The sequence below is a fragment of the Balaenoptera musculus genome, chromosome 15 (genome assembly GCF_009873245.2).
Source record: "Balaenoptera musculus isolate JJ_BM4_2016_0621 chromosome 15, mBalMus1.pri.v3, whole genome shotgun sequence".
Taxonomy (NCBI): domain Eukaryota; kingdom Metazoa; phylum Chordata; class Mammalia; order Artiodactyla; family Balaenopteridae; genus Balaenoptera; species Balaenoptera musculus.
The window spans coordinates 63,677,934-63,693,431 of NC_045799.1; the positions used below are offsets into that span (position 1 = coordinate 63,677,934).

At 46.6% G+C, this 15,498-nt stretch overlaps 1 protein-coding gene across 1 annotated transcript in view; it reads left to right on the forward strand.

Annotated features, from left to right (window-relative positions):
* XYLT1 (xylosyltransferase 1) overlaps positions 1 to 15,498 on the forward strand; it is a 303,918-nt gene that overhangs the window by 275,462 nt on the left and 12,958 nt on the right. Inside the window, exons 9-10 of the mRNA XM_036825572.1 lie at positions 2,992 to 3,254; positions 9,343 to 9,538. Coding sequence (XP_036681467.1) covers positions 2,992 to 3,254; positions 9,343 to 9,538 — 459 coding nt within the window. The remainder of the gene's footprint in view (positions 1 to 2,991; positions 3,255 to 9,342; positions 9,539 to 15,498) is intronic.

Below are 15,498 nucleotides of genomic sequence, written 5' to 3' on the forward strand. Positions count from 1 at the left end.
CCCTCAAGGTTCCCACCTAACGTCTTTCGCCTGCGTAAGCAGTTGCTGCAATGAGTATTCTTTAGGTCTGTTTTTGGTGGCAGATTGAGAGCTACCCGGGGGCCTCCTCAAACCCATGTTAATTGAGGCATGAACTTGGGTGACATTTTAGTTCCATTGTCCATGCAGAAAGGATCTGCTGAGCAGAAAGAGGGTGGCAAGGGGAATATCTGACCTATTCAAAAGAGAAAATAAGGAGAAGAATTCCCACTTCCGTAGAGGACCAGTCATCACCCTCATTGCAAAGGACCTTCATCATTTAGAGCAAGAAGCCGGGTGATTCTTGGGTGCGCTGCCCCTCTGGGGCCACTCCTGGGCGGCGGCACTTGTATTGCAGCCCCAGCATCCTGGGGACATCGTGGTCTCTGATAAAGATGAGCTAACATAGAGACCGAGTCACAGCACTTTAATTCACAGTAAACAAAGCACTCACAGCACTTTAATTCACAGTAAACAAAGATCAAGAATATCCCCCAACATCTAGACTCAAGAAACTGCCGCCTGCACGGAACTCTTGAGTTCTTGTTGAAAGAACTCTGAGGAAGAGAACCGTAAATATAGAAATGTGCCCCTTAGGAGCTCCAGCTATGATCAAAGAATCTCGGGAGGAGAAAGGAGGCTGCCCTGCCACTGAGTCTGGTTCTCTGCCTCCAGAAAACGAAGACTTAGAAGGCCCTGGTAGCAGGCTTAAGGGTGTAGTGATAATAGTCACATAATCATAGCTGCTAACACCGTGTGCCAGACTCTATGCTAAGTACCCATATTATTATACCCATTTTAAGGATGGGGGAACTGAGGCCCTGGATGACTTGCCCAAAGACATATACAGCTTGAAAGATGCAGAATGAGGATTTGAACCTACATGGTCTGGCTCTTTTCAGTGCTACTATAAGGGAACTGACCTGAGCCCTCCACCACAGAGAAGGGGGTGTGGTTCCCAAGGGTCATGAAGCAGAGAGCAGATGGGCTATTCCAAATACTAACGGGTTTTTGTTATTGAGGCTTCGAGTTCCCCCGACTAGCAGTGTGATCCTAGGATGATGCAGAAGAAAGAGCTTGGGTTTTATTTTTTTTTGTTTGTTTGTTTTTGTTTAAAATTTTTTTTTTTTAACTTTGGGTTTATTTATTTATTTATTTTTATGGCTGTGTTGGGTCTTTGTTTCTGTGTGAGGGCTTTCTCTAGTTGTGGCAAGTGGGGGCCACTCTTCATCGCGGTGCGCGGGCCTCTCACTATCGCGGCCTCTCTTGTTGCGGAGCACAGGCTCCAGACGCGCAGGCTCAGTAATTGTGGCTCACGGGCCCAGTTGCTCCGCGGCATGTGGGATCCTCCCAGACCAGGGCTCGAACCCGTATTCTCTGCATTGGCAGGCAGATTCTCAACCACTGCGCCACCAGGGAAACCCCAAGCTTGGGTTTTAGAGTCATCGGATCTGGGTTCAAATCTTACAGCTATGTGAGTTTGTACATATCACTTGCCCTCTCCAAGCTCAGTTTCCTCATCTGTAAAATGGGAATCGTAACACCTGCTTTGCAGAGTTGTTGGGAGGATTAGAGGTAATGACAAAATGCAGTGCGCTGTACATAGCATGTGCTCAGGAGTTTTTATTGACATTATTGTTGCTATTAATCCACTGCAGTGAGAACAATGCTAGACCCAAATTAAGGTCAATAATTACACTAGATCATAGGCTCCTCAAGGGAGCGGTCTGTGTTTTAATTGTTTCCGTAGCCCTAGACCAGAGGTCAGCCAACTACAGCCCCTGGGCTAAATCCAGCCCACTACATGTTTTTGTAAATAACGTGCTTTTGGAGCACAACCGCATGCCCATTCATTTACCTGTTTGCGGCTGCTTTCACACTATGACAGCAGAGTTGAGTAGTTGCAAAGCTGGAAATATTTATTGTCTGGCCTTTTGCTGAAAAGGTTTATTGATCTCTGCCCCAGACCATAGTTTTAGACCTGGTAGATAATAAGGGCTCAGTATTTTATTTCTCTAACCCTTGACGCTGCATCTGAATCCTGGCTCTGCCATACCTTGCTGTGTGACCTTAGATAAGTAAGTCCCTTTCTTCTCTGGGACTCAGCCTCCTTGAAAATTTGGTTTACATAAATGGTTCTCAAACACTGCAGCATAATCACCTGGGAGGCTTTTTTTAGATACAGATCCCTAAACCTCATCTTCAGAGATGTTGATTCAGTGGGTCGGCGGGAAGGACTCCGCAATCTCCACAGGTGCCTCTGATGTGCAGCCAGGTCAGGTGTCCTTCGCATTATCCTCAAACCCTAGTGAGCAAATGAATCACCTTCAAAGCCTGGTAAGAGTACAGATTTCTAAGCCCCACTCCTGAAGATTCCGATCAATAAATCCAGGGTGTTCCTTGTGAGTCTGTAAGTCAGTTACAATGCCCAGGAGGCAATAGGGAATGGTGGGGACTGTGGTGAGCCAAAAACCCCATGCCCATCGAAAGGGACAGGTGCTATTCAGCTTTAACTACTTGTCACCATGTAGGAACATGGGGCCAGATCATTTCTGTTCAAAGGGAAACCAAAAGTTGCTTCTGTAAACTCTTCTACCTTTTAAATGTTGCCAGCTAATTCAATTTTAAAACATTCTTCTGGACAACTAAAATATATCCGTAAGCGGTATTAGACCTCCAGCTAAATGATTTCTGAGATCCATCCCAGCTGTAAACATCTAGGATGTAATTTATTTCACAGATATTTAAATCATGCTTTCTACATGTCCATCATTGCTTTAAATGCTTTACAAATGTTAACTCATTCAATCCTAACACTCTTTTTACAGATGAGGAAACTGAGAACAGAGAGGGCACTAAATGTCAGAGCTGGGATGTGGATGCCATCAGGCTGGCTGCAGAGCCCGGCTCCTAAATACCCACCTACCCTCATCCCCACTTGCTGACATTGTTCTTTTTATTTCATGAGCGCAGCAGACAGCCCGGCCCACCTTCTTTGCCCGCAAGTTCGAAGCCGTGGTGAATCAGGAAATCATTGGGCAGCTGGACTATTACCTGTATGGGAACTACCCCGCGGGCACCCCGGGCCTCCGCTCGTACTGGGAGAATGTCTACGATGAGCCTGACGGCATCCACAGCCTGAGCGACGTGACGCTGACCTTGTATCATTCCTTCTCCCGTCTGGGCCTCCGCCGGGCGGAGCTATTGCTGCACGACGCCGGGGAGAACAGCTGCAGGTGAGCCAGGGAGCCGGGGGACCAGGGACGAGGGACCGTCCTCTTCTGTAGGGGCTGCAGCTCCACCCAAGCTCCTCCCTAAAATCATCCACGCAGACATCCCAGCGTTCAGAGCATTTCCTGTCTAAGCCTTCATCACCCTTTTACCTTCTCAGGATAGCAGATCTCATATTTACCTAATTATTTCCTTTCTGTGGACTCATTCTTTGTGCTAAATATATGTATTTTAGAAGGAAGCTTTATGGCACCGTATTAGATAGTTATGTTTGTTTTACATGGAAAGTAATCATGAAAATATAGAACTTTTTTTTTTACTTTTTATTATGGAAAATGTCACATATATACCAAATAGAGAGAAAAGTGTAACCCCATCTCTCATCACCAGCTCTAGCAATTACCAGCTCCCGGCCAATGCGGTTTCATCTGCGCCTTCACTCACCTTCCCCTCGTCCCAGATCAGTTTGATTGAAGCAAATCCCATAAATATTTTATCTCTGAAAATTGACTCCTTTTTAAAATGTAACCATACTATCATTGTTACACCTAAAAACATAACCAAAAACATCATGACAAGGCAGAACTATTATTTAAAATGTTCATGTACCCTTTAGAATCATCTCACCTACCACTAGTGGGTACCAGTTGACACTTAGGAAAGAATGTTCTAGAATATATGAATAGAAGACGGAAGGTGGGAAAACGATTCAACATAACCCCATCTCTCCCCTGCCTTTCCCTAAGCCAACCAACCCTTCTCATTTTGTGTACCTTCTCTTCCGTTCTCTAGCCATGTACATTGCAGATATTTCCATAATGACAACAAGGATTTGGTGTCCGGCTTCTTTCGCTCGGCATTATAATACTAGCCCCTCCTCTCCTTGCTGCTCTGCAGCTTCCGTAAGGATAATGACCCTTTTTAATGCCACTAGTATTCCACTGAGTAGAAATTCCAGAGTTTGCTTAATTCAGCCCTTTCCTGTTGCTGTTGTCAGTAATGGACCATTGTAAATAATGTTCTGATGAATATCTTTTTGCAGAAAGCCTCTTTTTTCCCCCTTCTCTTTTCTGATTATTTCCTGAGGATGGGTTCCCAGAAGTGCCTCTAGTCACTCTCCTTCTCCTTCTTGTTCTTCCTCCCACCTTCCTCTTTAAACAACAAAGAAAAAAAAATTTATTAATATCAGTCTTTCTCCACTGAGCCTTCTATGTGTCCCTCCCTGCCCCGCTCTTCCCTCTTCTCAAGAACAGAAGAAAGAGAGGAAAGGAACCATTTTGTTCTCAAAAACTCTGAAAACATGGGGCCCCATGCATGCACACCAGCTGGATTTCCACAGAGCTGCAACAGTTTTTTCCTCAGCCTTCCCTCTCCTCTCCCTGCAGGTTCTGATTTAGCTTAAAGGGAGACCAGAATGGGTTAGGAACCCAGGACTTGCCATTTGAACTCCACTCTACTTACTAGCTACTGACCTTGGACATGAACCTCTCTGAGCCTCAGTTTTCTGATCTGTAAAGTGGGAGTAATCATAAGCCTTACAGCGTACGGTGTTGTGAGGTTTAAAGGGGATAATCCTCCAAAACTACCTTATGAGTTATGTATTATTATTATCCCCATTTTAACAGTATTTTACATATGAAGTGCTTGGTACATGTTTATGCTGTTGTTGGTATCTTAGTTGCCAATATTCTTAAACTGCCAAAAGCAGCCAATAGGGAGCCGGCTGTGTGAGCTACATGCTCCATCACTGGTTACATGAACTGTTCATCGCTTCCTCTGTGCTGTTCTTTGCTGACCGTCCCCACTGTCCCTACTCATTCTACCTTTTCCCAGTCTTCCAGGGTCATCTCAGGTGCCACATCCTCTGTGAAACTTGCTAAGAGCTCCCCTGATAGCCCACCCCGAGCCTCTCCTGAGCCCAAAGTAGCCTCCAACACTCCCACTGCACTTGTTAGCAGCAGTGTCTTGGATCAAGGTCGTTGGTGAATGTCTTTTCCCCCTGCTAGTCCGGGGTTACAATCCCTGGCCGAGGAACCACAGTATGTGTCCCCAGTAGATGGCACAGTGCCCGATGCTTGGGAGGCAAATGCCATTTAAGAGTAGTTTTAATCACAGGCTTCATAGCATTTATAAGGTAAATAATCTTATAGGAAATTTCAAAAGATTCCTCCAACTGATTTATAGTTGTTGAAATTTTCGCCTGGTATTTGTTTTGGGATTAAACGAGCCATCAAGTTGCCTCAGGCCTGGAATCCTTTGGCTTCTACCACATTTTTTATTATAATGGAACCCCTGTGCCTCGCTGTGGGCAAAGCCAATATATATTTATGAATATGAGCCTGCAAATAAATCAGGACAAAGGACCCTTGTCCCAAAAGGCAAAAAAGAGTAAATTTCTACCCCTGGGCTATCTGGGGAAACAGCAAGTGAAAACTTTATTTCAAGAGTCTCATTTTCTCTGAGCATTTCATGCAAATTGTGTCTTTCTAGTCTATAGTATAACCTTTCATAAAAATAATGTTTATTGATTTTTTTCTCATTAGGTAATAACATTTGTTCATTGCAGAAAATCTCAAAATGGCAGTTTGAAAGTTTTCTTGTGAGCCCCATCCAGAGATAAGGATGTCAGTATTTTATTACATGTCCTCAAATTCAGGTGCCATCAGGGCCAGGCAGGAAGCATGTATCCTCAGCGCAGGGTGGGCTGACCTGTAAACCAGGGACCCCCGGGGCGCCGGTGCTGAACTCCAGCATATCCTTGCCCTCCAGCACATCCAGCACATTCCTTGTGGGAATGTACCCTTGGAGTTGCCAATCACATCTCCTGAATTTTCAAGACAAATCAGAAATCCACATTTTTGTGTGAGCCTCCTAAATTTTTTAATACCCACCTCATTTAAATAAGAAGTAAAAACACCTTTGGGCCAAGTGAATGCACCTGAGGCATCCTTTAGGTTCTATTGCATTGCATCTGGCATCCTGTTACAACTCTCTCCTTAGTCTTAATTACTTAATTACCATATAGAGTCTAGAGGAGGTACCAGTGGGCTTTGTGTTCAGTCCTGGGTTACAGGTTCCCTAGATGTACCTTAGAAGCAAAGGGTTCAAGAGAAAATCCTTCTAGAATGTTCACTCAAACAGTAAGTATTGATTGAGCACCTACCATGTGGCAGGCTGTGTTAGGCACTCGGTGCTCAGCCATGACCCAGACAGACCAGGCCCCGAGCTCAAGGCCCTCCCGTTCTAGTGTGAAAGCAGGCAGTACCCCAGCTCACAGAAACAAGAACAAAAGATCTATAGAGAATGAAGAATGAAGATAAACTCAAGTAACAGCAGTGAGCTGGTGACTTAAGTTCAGTGGTCAAGGAAGGTCTCTCTGAGATGGTAACATTTAAGCAAAATAAGACAGAGGCAACCATGCAATCATAAGAGGAAAAGAGCATCTCCAGCAGAGAGAATGTCCTATGCAAAGGCCCTGAGGTGAAAATGAGCTTAGCATGTTCAAGAATCCAAAATAAGGTCCACGTGGCCAGAAGGTGGTAGGTTGGGACAGAGGGAAACAATGAGGCTAGAGAAAGAGGTAGGAGTTTTAGACCAGGTAAGGAGTTCGGGTTTTACCCAAGCATAAGCAAAACCCCTTGCAGTATTTAAGGAAGGGACGATGCATATTGCTACTATGAGAATCAGTTACAGCAGACTAAAGTAGGAGGGAGACGAGTAAGGACGCTTCTGCAAAGGTCCAGCAAGACATGATGTTGGCTTGGACCAAGATGCTGGCGGTGCATAGGACAGTAGAGGATGGATTCAGGTGGAGAAACAGGATTTCTTGGAAGAAGATAAGGGAAAGCGAGCAACCCAAGATTAACTCCCTGATTTCTGGGGCACTTGACCATTGCTTGTTTGCCTGACCCCTTAGCAGAGCCCCATACAACTGACCACCGCCTTCTGGAAACACTTTCTTCTTTTAACTCCCATGACAACAATCTCTCCTGCTTTTCTTCCACCTTCACTAGTCAAACACTGACGACCTTACAGAACAAACACTGACGGCCTATTATTTACCTATTGCAATTATGTCGTGTAACAAGCCCCAAATCAGTGCTTTGAAACGATAAGCATTTACAGAGCCTTCAAGTTTGCAGGTGAGCTGGGCAGTTTTCCTGGGCTCAGCTGGCATCTCTCCTGCCTCTGCAGACAGCTGCAGGTCTTGGCTGGGAGTGGTTGGCGGATCTAGGATGGCTTCGGCTGGGATACCTGGGGTGGCTCGGCTCTGCTCTGAGTGTGTCATCCCTCCGCAGGCTAGGCTAGGCGTGCTCTCATGGCGATCACAGAAGAGCAAGAGAGGGAGTGGAAATGTGCAAGGCTACCTGGGGCCCTGGCTCAGAACTGGCATGATACCCCTTCCTCTTCTGGCCAAAGCAGATTTGAGATGGGGGAATAGACTCACCTCATCGGTGCAAGGAAACCTACAGAGTCACATGGGAAAGAGACAGGAGAGGTGACAAATTGCAGACATTAATGCAGGCAGCCCCAGGACACTTTCACAATGCCATCTATGCTGTCCACAATCGTCACTAGCCACAAGGAGACATTTAAGTCTAAATTGACTAAACTTTAAAATGCAGTTCCTCGGTTACACCAGCCACATTTCAAGTGCTCAGTTGTCAGAAGTGGCTGAGGCTACTGAACTGAACCACACCGATGCAGAACATTCCATCACGGCAGCGAGTTCTGCAGCACAGTCCGGAGGGAGGGTTTTCTGCTTCCAAAGTCCAGACCGAAGTGGACTTGCGTGGGCCGGGAATGCCCAGCAAGCAGTCTGAAGACAGTGCAGGTGTTTTTCTCAAAGCCCCGGAGGCATCTGATAACAAGGCAGTGATTTCAGGAGATGCGGAACACAGGAAGGCGGCTTCCCTAACTGTTATAATCAGACATAAAGACTTAAACTCCAGAGCAGGACCAGAGGAGAGGAAGACTGAGAGGGACGGTGATTTGTGGAATGCTGTCATTAAGGAACCACAAGCACCCTCTAAGTACCATGCACCTTACACACTGCAGAAGCCGGCAGCTTTTCATTTCACAAGTAGGAAGGCCAAAGAGCTGGGCTCGTCCGGGCTCCTCCCTCCTTCTCTCTTCACTCCCCCCTCCTCTGGGCATCTTTGCTTAGCTTCCCTGCCCCTTTCAGCCAGAAGCCTTTGTGGATCAAAGACATGCATCTTAAAACGAGCTACCTACATGTGTATGTATGAATTTATCTCAGTTTGGCAATAATTTTTAAGGGCCATACCCAGTGCCATTGGTAAGAAGGACAGTGAAGTGTAAATCAGTACGAGCTTTCTGATAAACTTGGGCAGCAGACATCAAGAGCCCCTTGGAGATTAGAGAGGAAGAAAGATGTTCCCCAAAACATTTTTGCTCAAGGATGGTTAATGCAGCATTGTTTAGAATGGCAAAAAATTAGAAACCAGTTGAACACCCAATGATGGGGAACTTTCTCTATAATAATACCGTATTTGGTATTATGTTTCCATATCGTGGTATTACATACAATGGAATAATGTATACACACACACAAAAAAAATCATGTTTTCAGAGACTATTCAAAGACATGATAATGCTCAGGAAATACTATGAAGCAAAAGCAGGATATAGCCAGTGTGTATATTATGGTCCCAGCTATGTAGGATTTATGTAAATACGTGTGTAGAAAATAAGGCTGAAAGGAAATATGTCACGATGACATTGTTTGCACACCATTGTCACTTCTCAGTACCTAGCACTGGAGGGTCAGTGAATGTCTGTGAATTGACATCATCTATGGAAAGAAGCATCAAAAGTAGTCATTTTTATTTTCTTGATTGTACTTTCATACAGTCAGCATGTTTTACATTTATGATCAGCAAAAAGTTATTGTTAACAGTTATTGAGATCATAGAAACACAGGGAGCAGCTTTCAGGAATACAGTGAGCTTTGTATAAAATGGGGATTATTTTAGGGACAGGATCAGCGTGATGGGTGGGGAACCCCATTGTGATCCAACACACGTCCAGCCCTGACCCATGAGCTTGCGTGAGCCTGTGCATGTTTTTCAGGTACTATCCAATGGGCCACCCAGCCTCTGTCCACCTCTACTTCCTTGCTGACCGTTTCCAGGGCTTTCTGATCAAGCATCATGCTACCAATCTGGCCGTGAGCAAACTCGAGACCCTGGAGACATGGGTGATGCCAAAGAAAGTCTTCAAGATTGCCAGCCCGCCCAGCGACTTTGGGAGGCTTCAGTTTTCTGAGGTAAGAGGCCAGAAACTGTCACACGACAGTCCCTTCTGGCAGTCTACTTGCTGGGCTCTGTTTCTGCTCTGACGCTTGTAATTGGAGCTGGAGGAGAAGAGGACTTGAAGAGGCCCAAAGATAAGCTGACCCTGTGCCTGGAGAAGGTTCAGGGTGGTCAATATCAGTGCGCCAACCAACCTGGAGCTTTGGTATATTTTTATAGTAGAACTTCTATTCCTTTTCATTTTTCACCCTAACCAGTGATTCCTCCTAAACCTATGTTAGTAGTAAACCAATAACAAATCAGTTTCCTAATGAAGTTGTGGCATTAGTCCCATCTTACAGATTGGAGAACTGAAGCCTATAGAGAGTCAGTGATTTTCTGGATCATAGCTAGGAAGCGGAAGAGCTCAACATTGAATCCAGGTCTCTTAGGCCACAAATCCCACGCTTAATTGTGCTTTTGTTTCCCCAGTTCCTAACACAGGGTTTAACTCAGAGTAAGCACCAGATCAGTCATTGAATGGCTGAGTGAATGGACGCATGCATGCGTAGAGGGATGGACAGAGGTGTCAGTGGATGGACAGATGGTCTGACGCATGGATCCATGGAATGCAGTTCCCACCTCCCCAGGACTGCATTGGCTTTTAGTTATTTTTCTGCCTGGGGAGATGGATTCATCTAACACCACCCTTGTAACATCAGCCCTACCTCGAGACCTGACAGGCCCTACATGATCTGGCCTCTGTCTGCTTCTCCAGCCTCATCCAGGACCACTCTTCTTCCCGCCCACTCTTCTTGCATCTTTGTCAAACATGCCAAGTTTGTTCCTGCCTCGGGCTTGACACATGGCGACCCTCCTTCCTAGAATACTGTCCCCCAGGTTTTCACCTTTGTTGTTGTTGTTGTTCGTTCTGATCTAAATCCAAGTAGTGCACCTTCAGAGAAGCCGTCCGTGCCCACCCGCTTATGCCACATTTCTACACCCAACACATCCCTATTTTATTTTGTTCTTAGCATTTACCATCTCAAATGATCTTGTTGATTTCTCTGATCACTTGATGACTGTCTGCAAGAGAGCAGAGACTGCAGCACTGGCTCACTGCTGTACCCTCAGCACATACAAGAGTACACAGCCTTCGTAGATGCTGAATAAGATTTCTGAATGAGTGAGTGTATGTGCTTGGGTAGTGATGCTGGTGGGAAGGGGAGACTTGATCAAGCTTGGTGAGGGTTGCCCACACAAAATTCCAGCACCTGATTTCTAACTTCCCCACGTCAGCAAGAAGCTAAAGAGGTGATTCATTCCCGGAGTTCAACATTCCCAGTGCGTTTGGCTGCTGGGTTAGGGATGAAGAATCCTGTTTTAGAATATGGAGAATCTTGAAGGTCAGGAGTGGGGTGGGAGGAAGTGTCTGAGTTGCTTACATTTTCCTTGCTGGTCCTTTTCCAGTCCCTCTGGCCCCACCTGGCCGACCTGTGCCCGACTGGATGGGCACTGAACAGGCATGGGTGGAAGTTTCTTGTTCAGCCACCATTTTCAGTTAAGGCTCCAAATGGAGTGACTGGATCCAAGCTGCCATGGGAGCCCACTCCATAAATTACTGGCGTCAGGGGGCAATTAGACGCTGTCCCAGTTGGATTCTGTGCTGGGGGCCCAAGAGGCCAATTGAAGACATTAATGTCCCATAGGGGGATGGATGCCTGGTGGCTGGGCTCTCCCTGTTTATCAGCCTGCCAGTGGGTAACTGGGCACTTCTGGCAGTGACGGATGTTGGGCACTCCGTGGCTAGTGATTTGTGAGGGTTTCCGGTACAGCTCTAGTGCCCTTGGTGTGGAAACCACCCAGATCTCTGGCAGAGTAACAGCATGTGATGCAGGGAGCCCTGAAACTTGTGTCTTGATTTTTTTTCCTTAGTTTTAAGGCAAACAGTGTAAAATTGGACAAGAAGGAGGGAACGAACTGCAGGGCCACTTTGTGGGCTATTGAGAATCTCCATCGGGTCGGCACAGTCCCAGGGCTTTGCATAGGGCCTGGCTCATGGCAGGCGGCCAGTGTCATTGAATAGCTCTGATTGCTCCATCCCTGGGAGTCCCATGTTAGTGGCTTAGAGGAAAGATGCTCATTCCTTCAGCAGGCAGCCCCCGAGTGCCTACAATACATGAGGTGTGGGAGGGGCAGTAGTGTACCAGACAGACCAGACCCTTGTTGTTGTGAAATTGCAGGCTAGTGGGGCACTCGGCCAATGAGTGAGCAAATAAATGAACAAAAATGCTCCAGTTAAAGGCAAGTATTGTAAAGAAAATAAAACTTCATTCATGTGATTCCTGAGGACTTGAGAGGCTGGTAGGGACAGCTTTCTGTTACCAAACCAAACTTGGGTCTGCTCGCCCAAGCACAGTAAAGCCAATCTACTGACATGGGGTTGTGGTGAAGGAAAGCACAGTGTTTATTCTAGGGCGCCAAGCAAGGAGTCCAGGCAGCTAATGCTCAAAAAATGCAAGTTCCCTGATGGTTTTTCAGGAAAGGTTTTTAAAGACAGGATGAGGGAGGGCGGTTTTTGGGTGTATCATCAGCTCATGGACATTCTTCTCATTCGTTGGTGGTGAGGTAATCAGGAGTCAACATCATAAACCTTCTGGTTGCAACCCATCTGGGGTCTAGTGCTTGTGGGCAGCATACAGTTAACTTCTTCCACCTGGTGGGGATTTCAGTATCTGCAAAACAGCTCAAGGGTATGGCTCAGGATATTATCTATAGCCCTTGAGGAGGAACTAAAAGGTCCTTGACTTTGTTTAATGACTAAACTATTATTATTTTGTCTCACTTGACTGTTTTCCTTTCTTTCTGAATTTTCTCACTTCTCTAATTAAATTTATTCTTTGGAACTCAAGGAAGGCCTAGGAGGCTAAAGTTTTTATTCCAGACAAGAGGCAGGTGGAGAACCTAGGGGGATCTGTCTGGAGAAGGCCCCATAGAGTCCTGCTGGGTTACAATGATGGAACGATTCATTTGGGAAGGCTTTTCTAATGAGATAACTTTAGGGTTGAAACCTGTAAAAGAGTCAATGGTGGGAAGACCTAGAACATTCTTGGATCTTCCAAGAGAAGAGCATGCACAAAGGTCCTGAGGCTCCAGGAAGGAGCTTGGCATATTCAAGGAGCAGCAAGGCCAGTGTTGCCAGTGAGCAGGAGAAAGGTCTCAGGGGGGCCAGAGGACAGATCATGAGGGGTCTCGCAGGCCCTGGAAAGAAGTTTGAATTGCATTTTAGGTGCAGTGGGAAGGAAGCCTTGGTGAGTTTGAAGCTGGGGATCAGTATATTGAACTTGAACTTCAACACGTACTTAAATTTGAGTAATTGACCGCTTGGCAGTGAATGGCAGTGGACTTCCACAGTGAGGCCTGGTGAGAAGATCTTGAGGGCCACAGATGATGTGACAGCAATTGGGCTCCCTCTCGGGCAGCCTCACCTCCCCTCATGTTGGGAGGCGGCAGCCGACTTCCTCCTCCTCTCCTAGATATAGGACAAATTCAAGTTTCCCACTGTCAGCTGCTCCACAACTCTTCCACCTGGGTTATCTTGGTTTTAGAACTCAGACTTAGGAGACTTGTTCACCCCCATTTCTCTGGGGGATCCAAAGATGATGTTCTGGACTGTCCCCCCACTCCCCTAACGGGTCATACATCCCTTCCTTAAGTAGGACCCCAAAGTGGTTTTGTGGTCATTGATCCATTTGTCCATGTGCTCGGCCGCTAATCATTCATGACATATGTAGATAATGGATGGACTGATAGATAGAGATATTGAGCACCCACTGCATGCTCAGCACTCTTTTAGGCACCAGTGATATAGCAGTGAACAAGCCAGGTGTAGTCCTTGCCCTCATGCGGTTGACAATTTGTTTTTTTTTTTTATTTTATTGAAGTATATTTGATTTACAATGTTGCGTTAATTTCTTCTGTACAGCAAAGTGACTCAGTTACACACACACACACACACACACACATATGTATATATTCTTCTTCACATGACAGTTTTGAGCTATGGAGAGAGACATGTAAATTAGAAGTTGTGATACTGTGCAAAACAGACAGATAGATAGATAGATAGATAGGTTAAAAAGCTATGCTGGGCAAATGCTTAGACAAGCACATCAGGGGTGCCTGTAAGCAAAGAAGGCTTCCGGGTAGAGGTGACACCTGGGCTGAGAGCTAGATGAAGAACTGGCCAGGAGGAGGGCGGGGAAGGAAGGAAGACTGAGCCCGAGAGAGGGCCGGGCATGGACGGAAGATCAGGGGAGAGAGAGCCCTTCTGGCAGAGGCACCAAGAGTGTTCCAGGGTGGCCTGGAGCAGAGGGGGAGTAGAGGGGAGGGAGAGGGATGGAGATGAAGCTGGAGTCGGATCGTAAAGGACCAGACCTCGCAGGATAGGACAGGAGGAGAGACTGGACTCACGAACAGTGGGAAGGAGCTGGAAAGGATTGTACGGATGGAGGTCGCAGGATAGGGTTTCTCTAGAACAATCTCTGACTTTGAGGCCTAGCTTGCATCCTGCCTACTTATTCATTTATTTCTTCAATAGACAGTGTTGTTTTCATTCCTCCTGTGTTTCAACTGCTGTGCTAGGCCCCAGGGGTCCTCAGTAGGTGCCAGTACCTGGAGAAGGTGGCAGGGTGGCAGAACAGGCCAAGATCTCCCAAGGCTGGGAGGGACGGCTGCCTCTGTCCCAGCGTGACTCCCTCTGCTGCCCCTTAGGGCAGCTCCTTAAGGCCAATCTTGGCCTAAAGATGGAAACCTGAAGCAGGTTGTGGGCCTGTGAACATGCACATATTACAACCACCCCGGTAGGTGGTAGGCGCCCGGCACATATGTTTTGGATGGATGAATGAATGAATGAATGAATGAGTGGGTGAGTGAGTGAGTTAATGGGAGGCAATATATAGAAGAGTGAATAAGAACCCAGACTCTGGGGTCAGACTTCCTGGGTCCCCCTCACTGACCAGAGCTAGTCATCCAACTGTTCTGAACCTCAGTTTCCTCATGTGTGAAATGAGGATAATGTCAAGGGTCCCCCCTCGGTGGAGTTGGGAATGTTAGCCAAATCGATGCACCCACCCACTTAGCAGTAGGTCTGGCACACCAGAAGCTCTCGGTAAATATTAGCCGTGGAGCCCTGTGTCCTGGGTATAGTAACTTGTGGCACGAACAACGAGAAAGTAAACCAGCTTATGTTTGCACTGCACGTGTGAAGTCTGCTCAGGGTGTAGACATGTTTAGCCACACCTGCACCCCATCCTGCACACACACACATCAGAGACGCTGCTCACGGAAGGATCACGGCACCAGCGTCCTTGTAGTGTGCTCACCACCTGCTACCATGTACCACACGCTGTGTCTTCAGAACATTATATTAAACCTCCTGGGGGAGAGAAGAGCCCCTAATTTAATCTGACTTGAAATAGCATCAAAGCTCAGTATCAGGGATCTATGTGGTTAATTCATTTTTTGCCAAGTCATTCACGCATTCATTCGACAGGTGATTGATGGAGCATTGACTGTGTACCAAGCGCAGTGCTGGGCACCAGGAATCAGCAGGGGACCAGCCACAGGGATTTGAGCAGTGAGAGGACATTTCACAAGGTCTTTCTGGTTACTGGGTGGAGAATAAATTGCAGGCAGCAAAAGGGGAAGGATGGAAGCCAAGAGCAGATTTCTGGGGGGTCAAAGCCATACACACACCCCGCTGGCTGGCAGGAAGGATGGATATTGTACAACCATCTCCCACCCCTAGAGTCCAGCTCAGAACGCTTTAGGGAAGCCAAAGCTGTCTCTTCCTTGGAAAGCTATCTGAACTCCTGCAAATGATAGGCGATACTAAGGGACCCTCATGTTTCCTAGCTTATAATAGGGCAGCTCCAAATCCTGAGCTCCACTCTTGTTCAGAATGATTGTACTAAAAAGAGGCACATTATCTGGA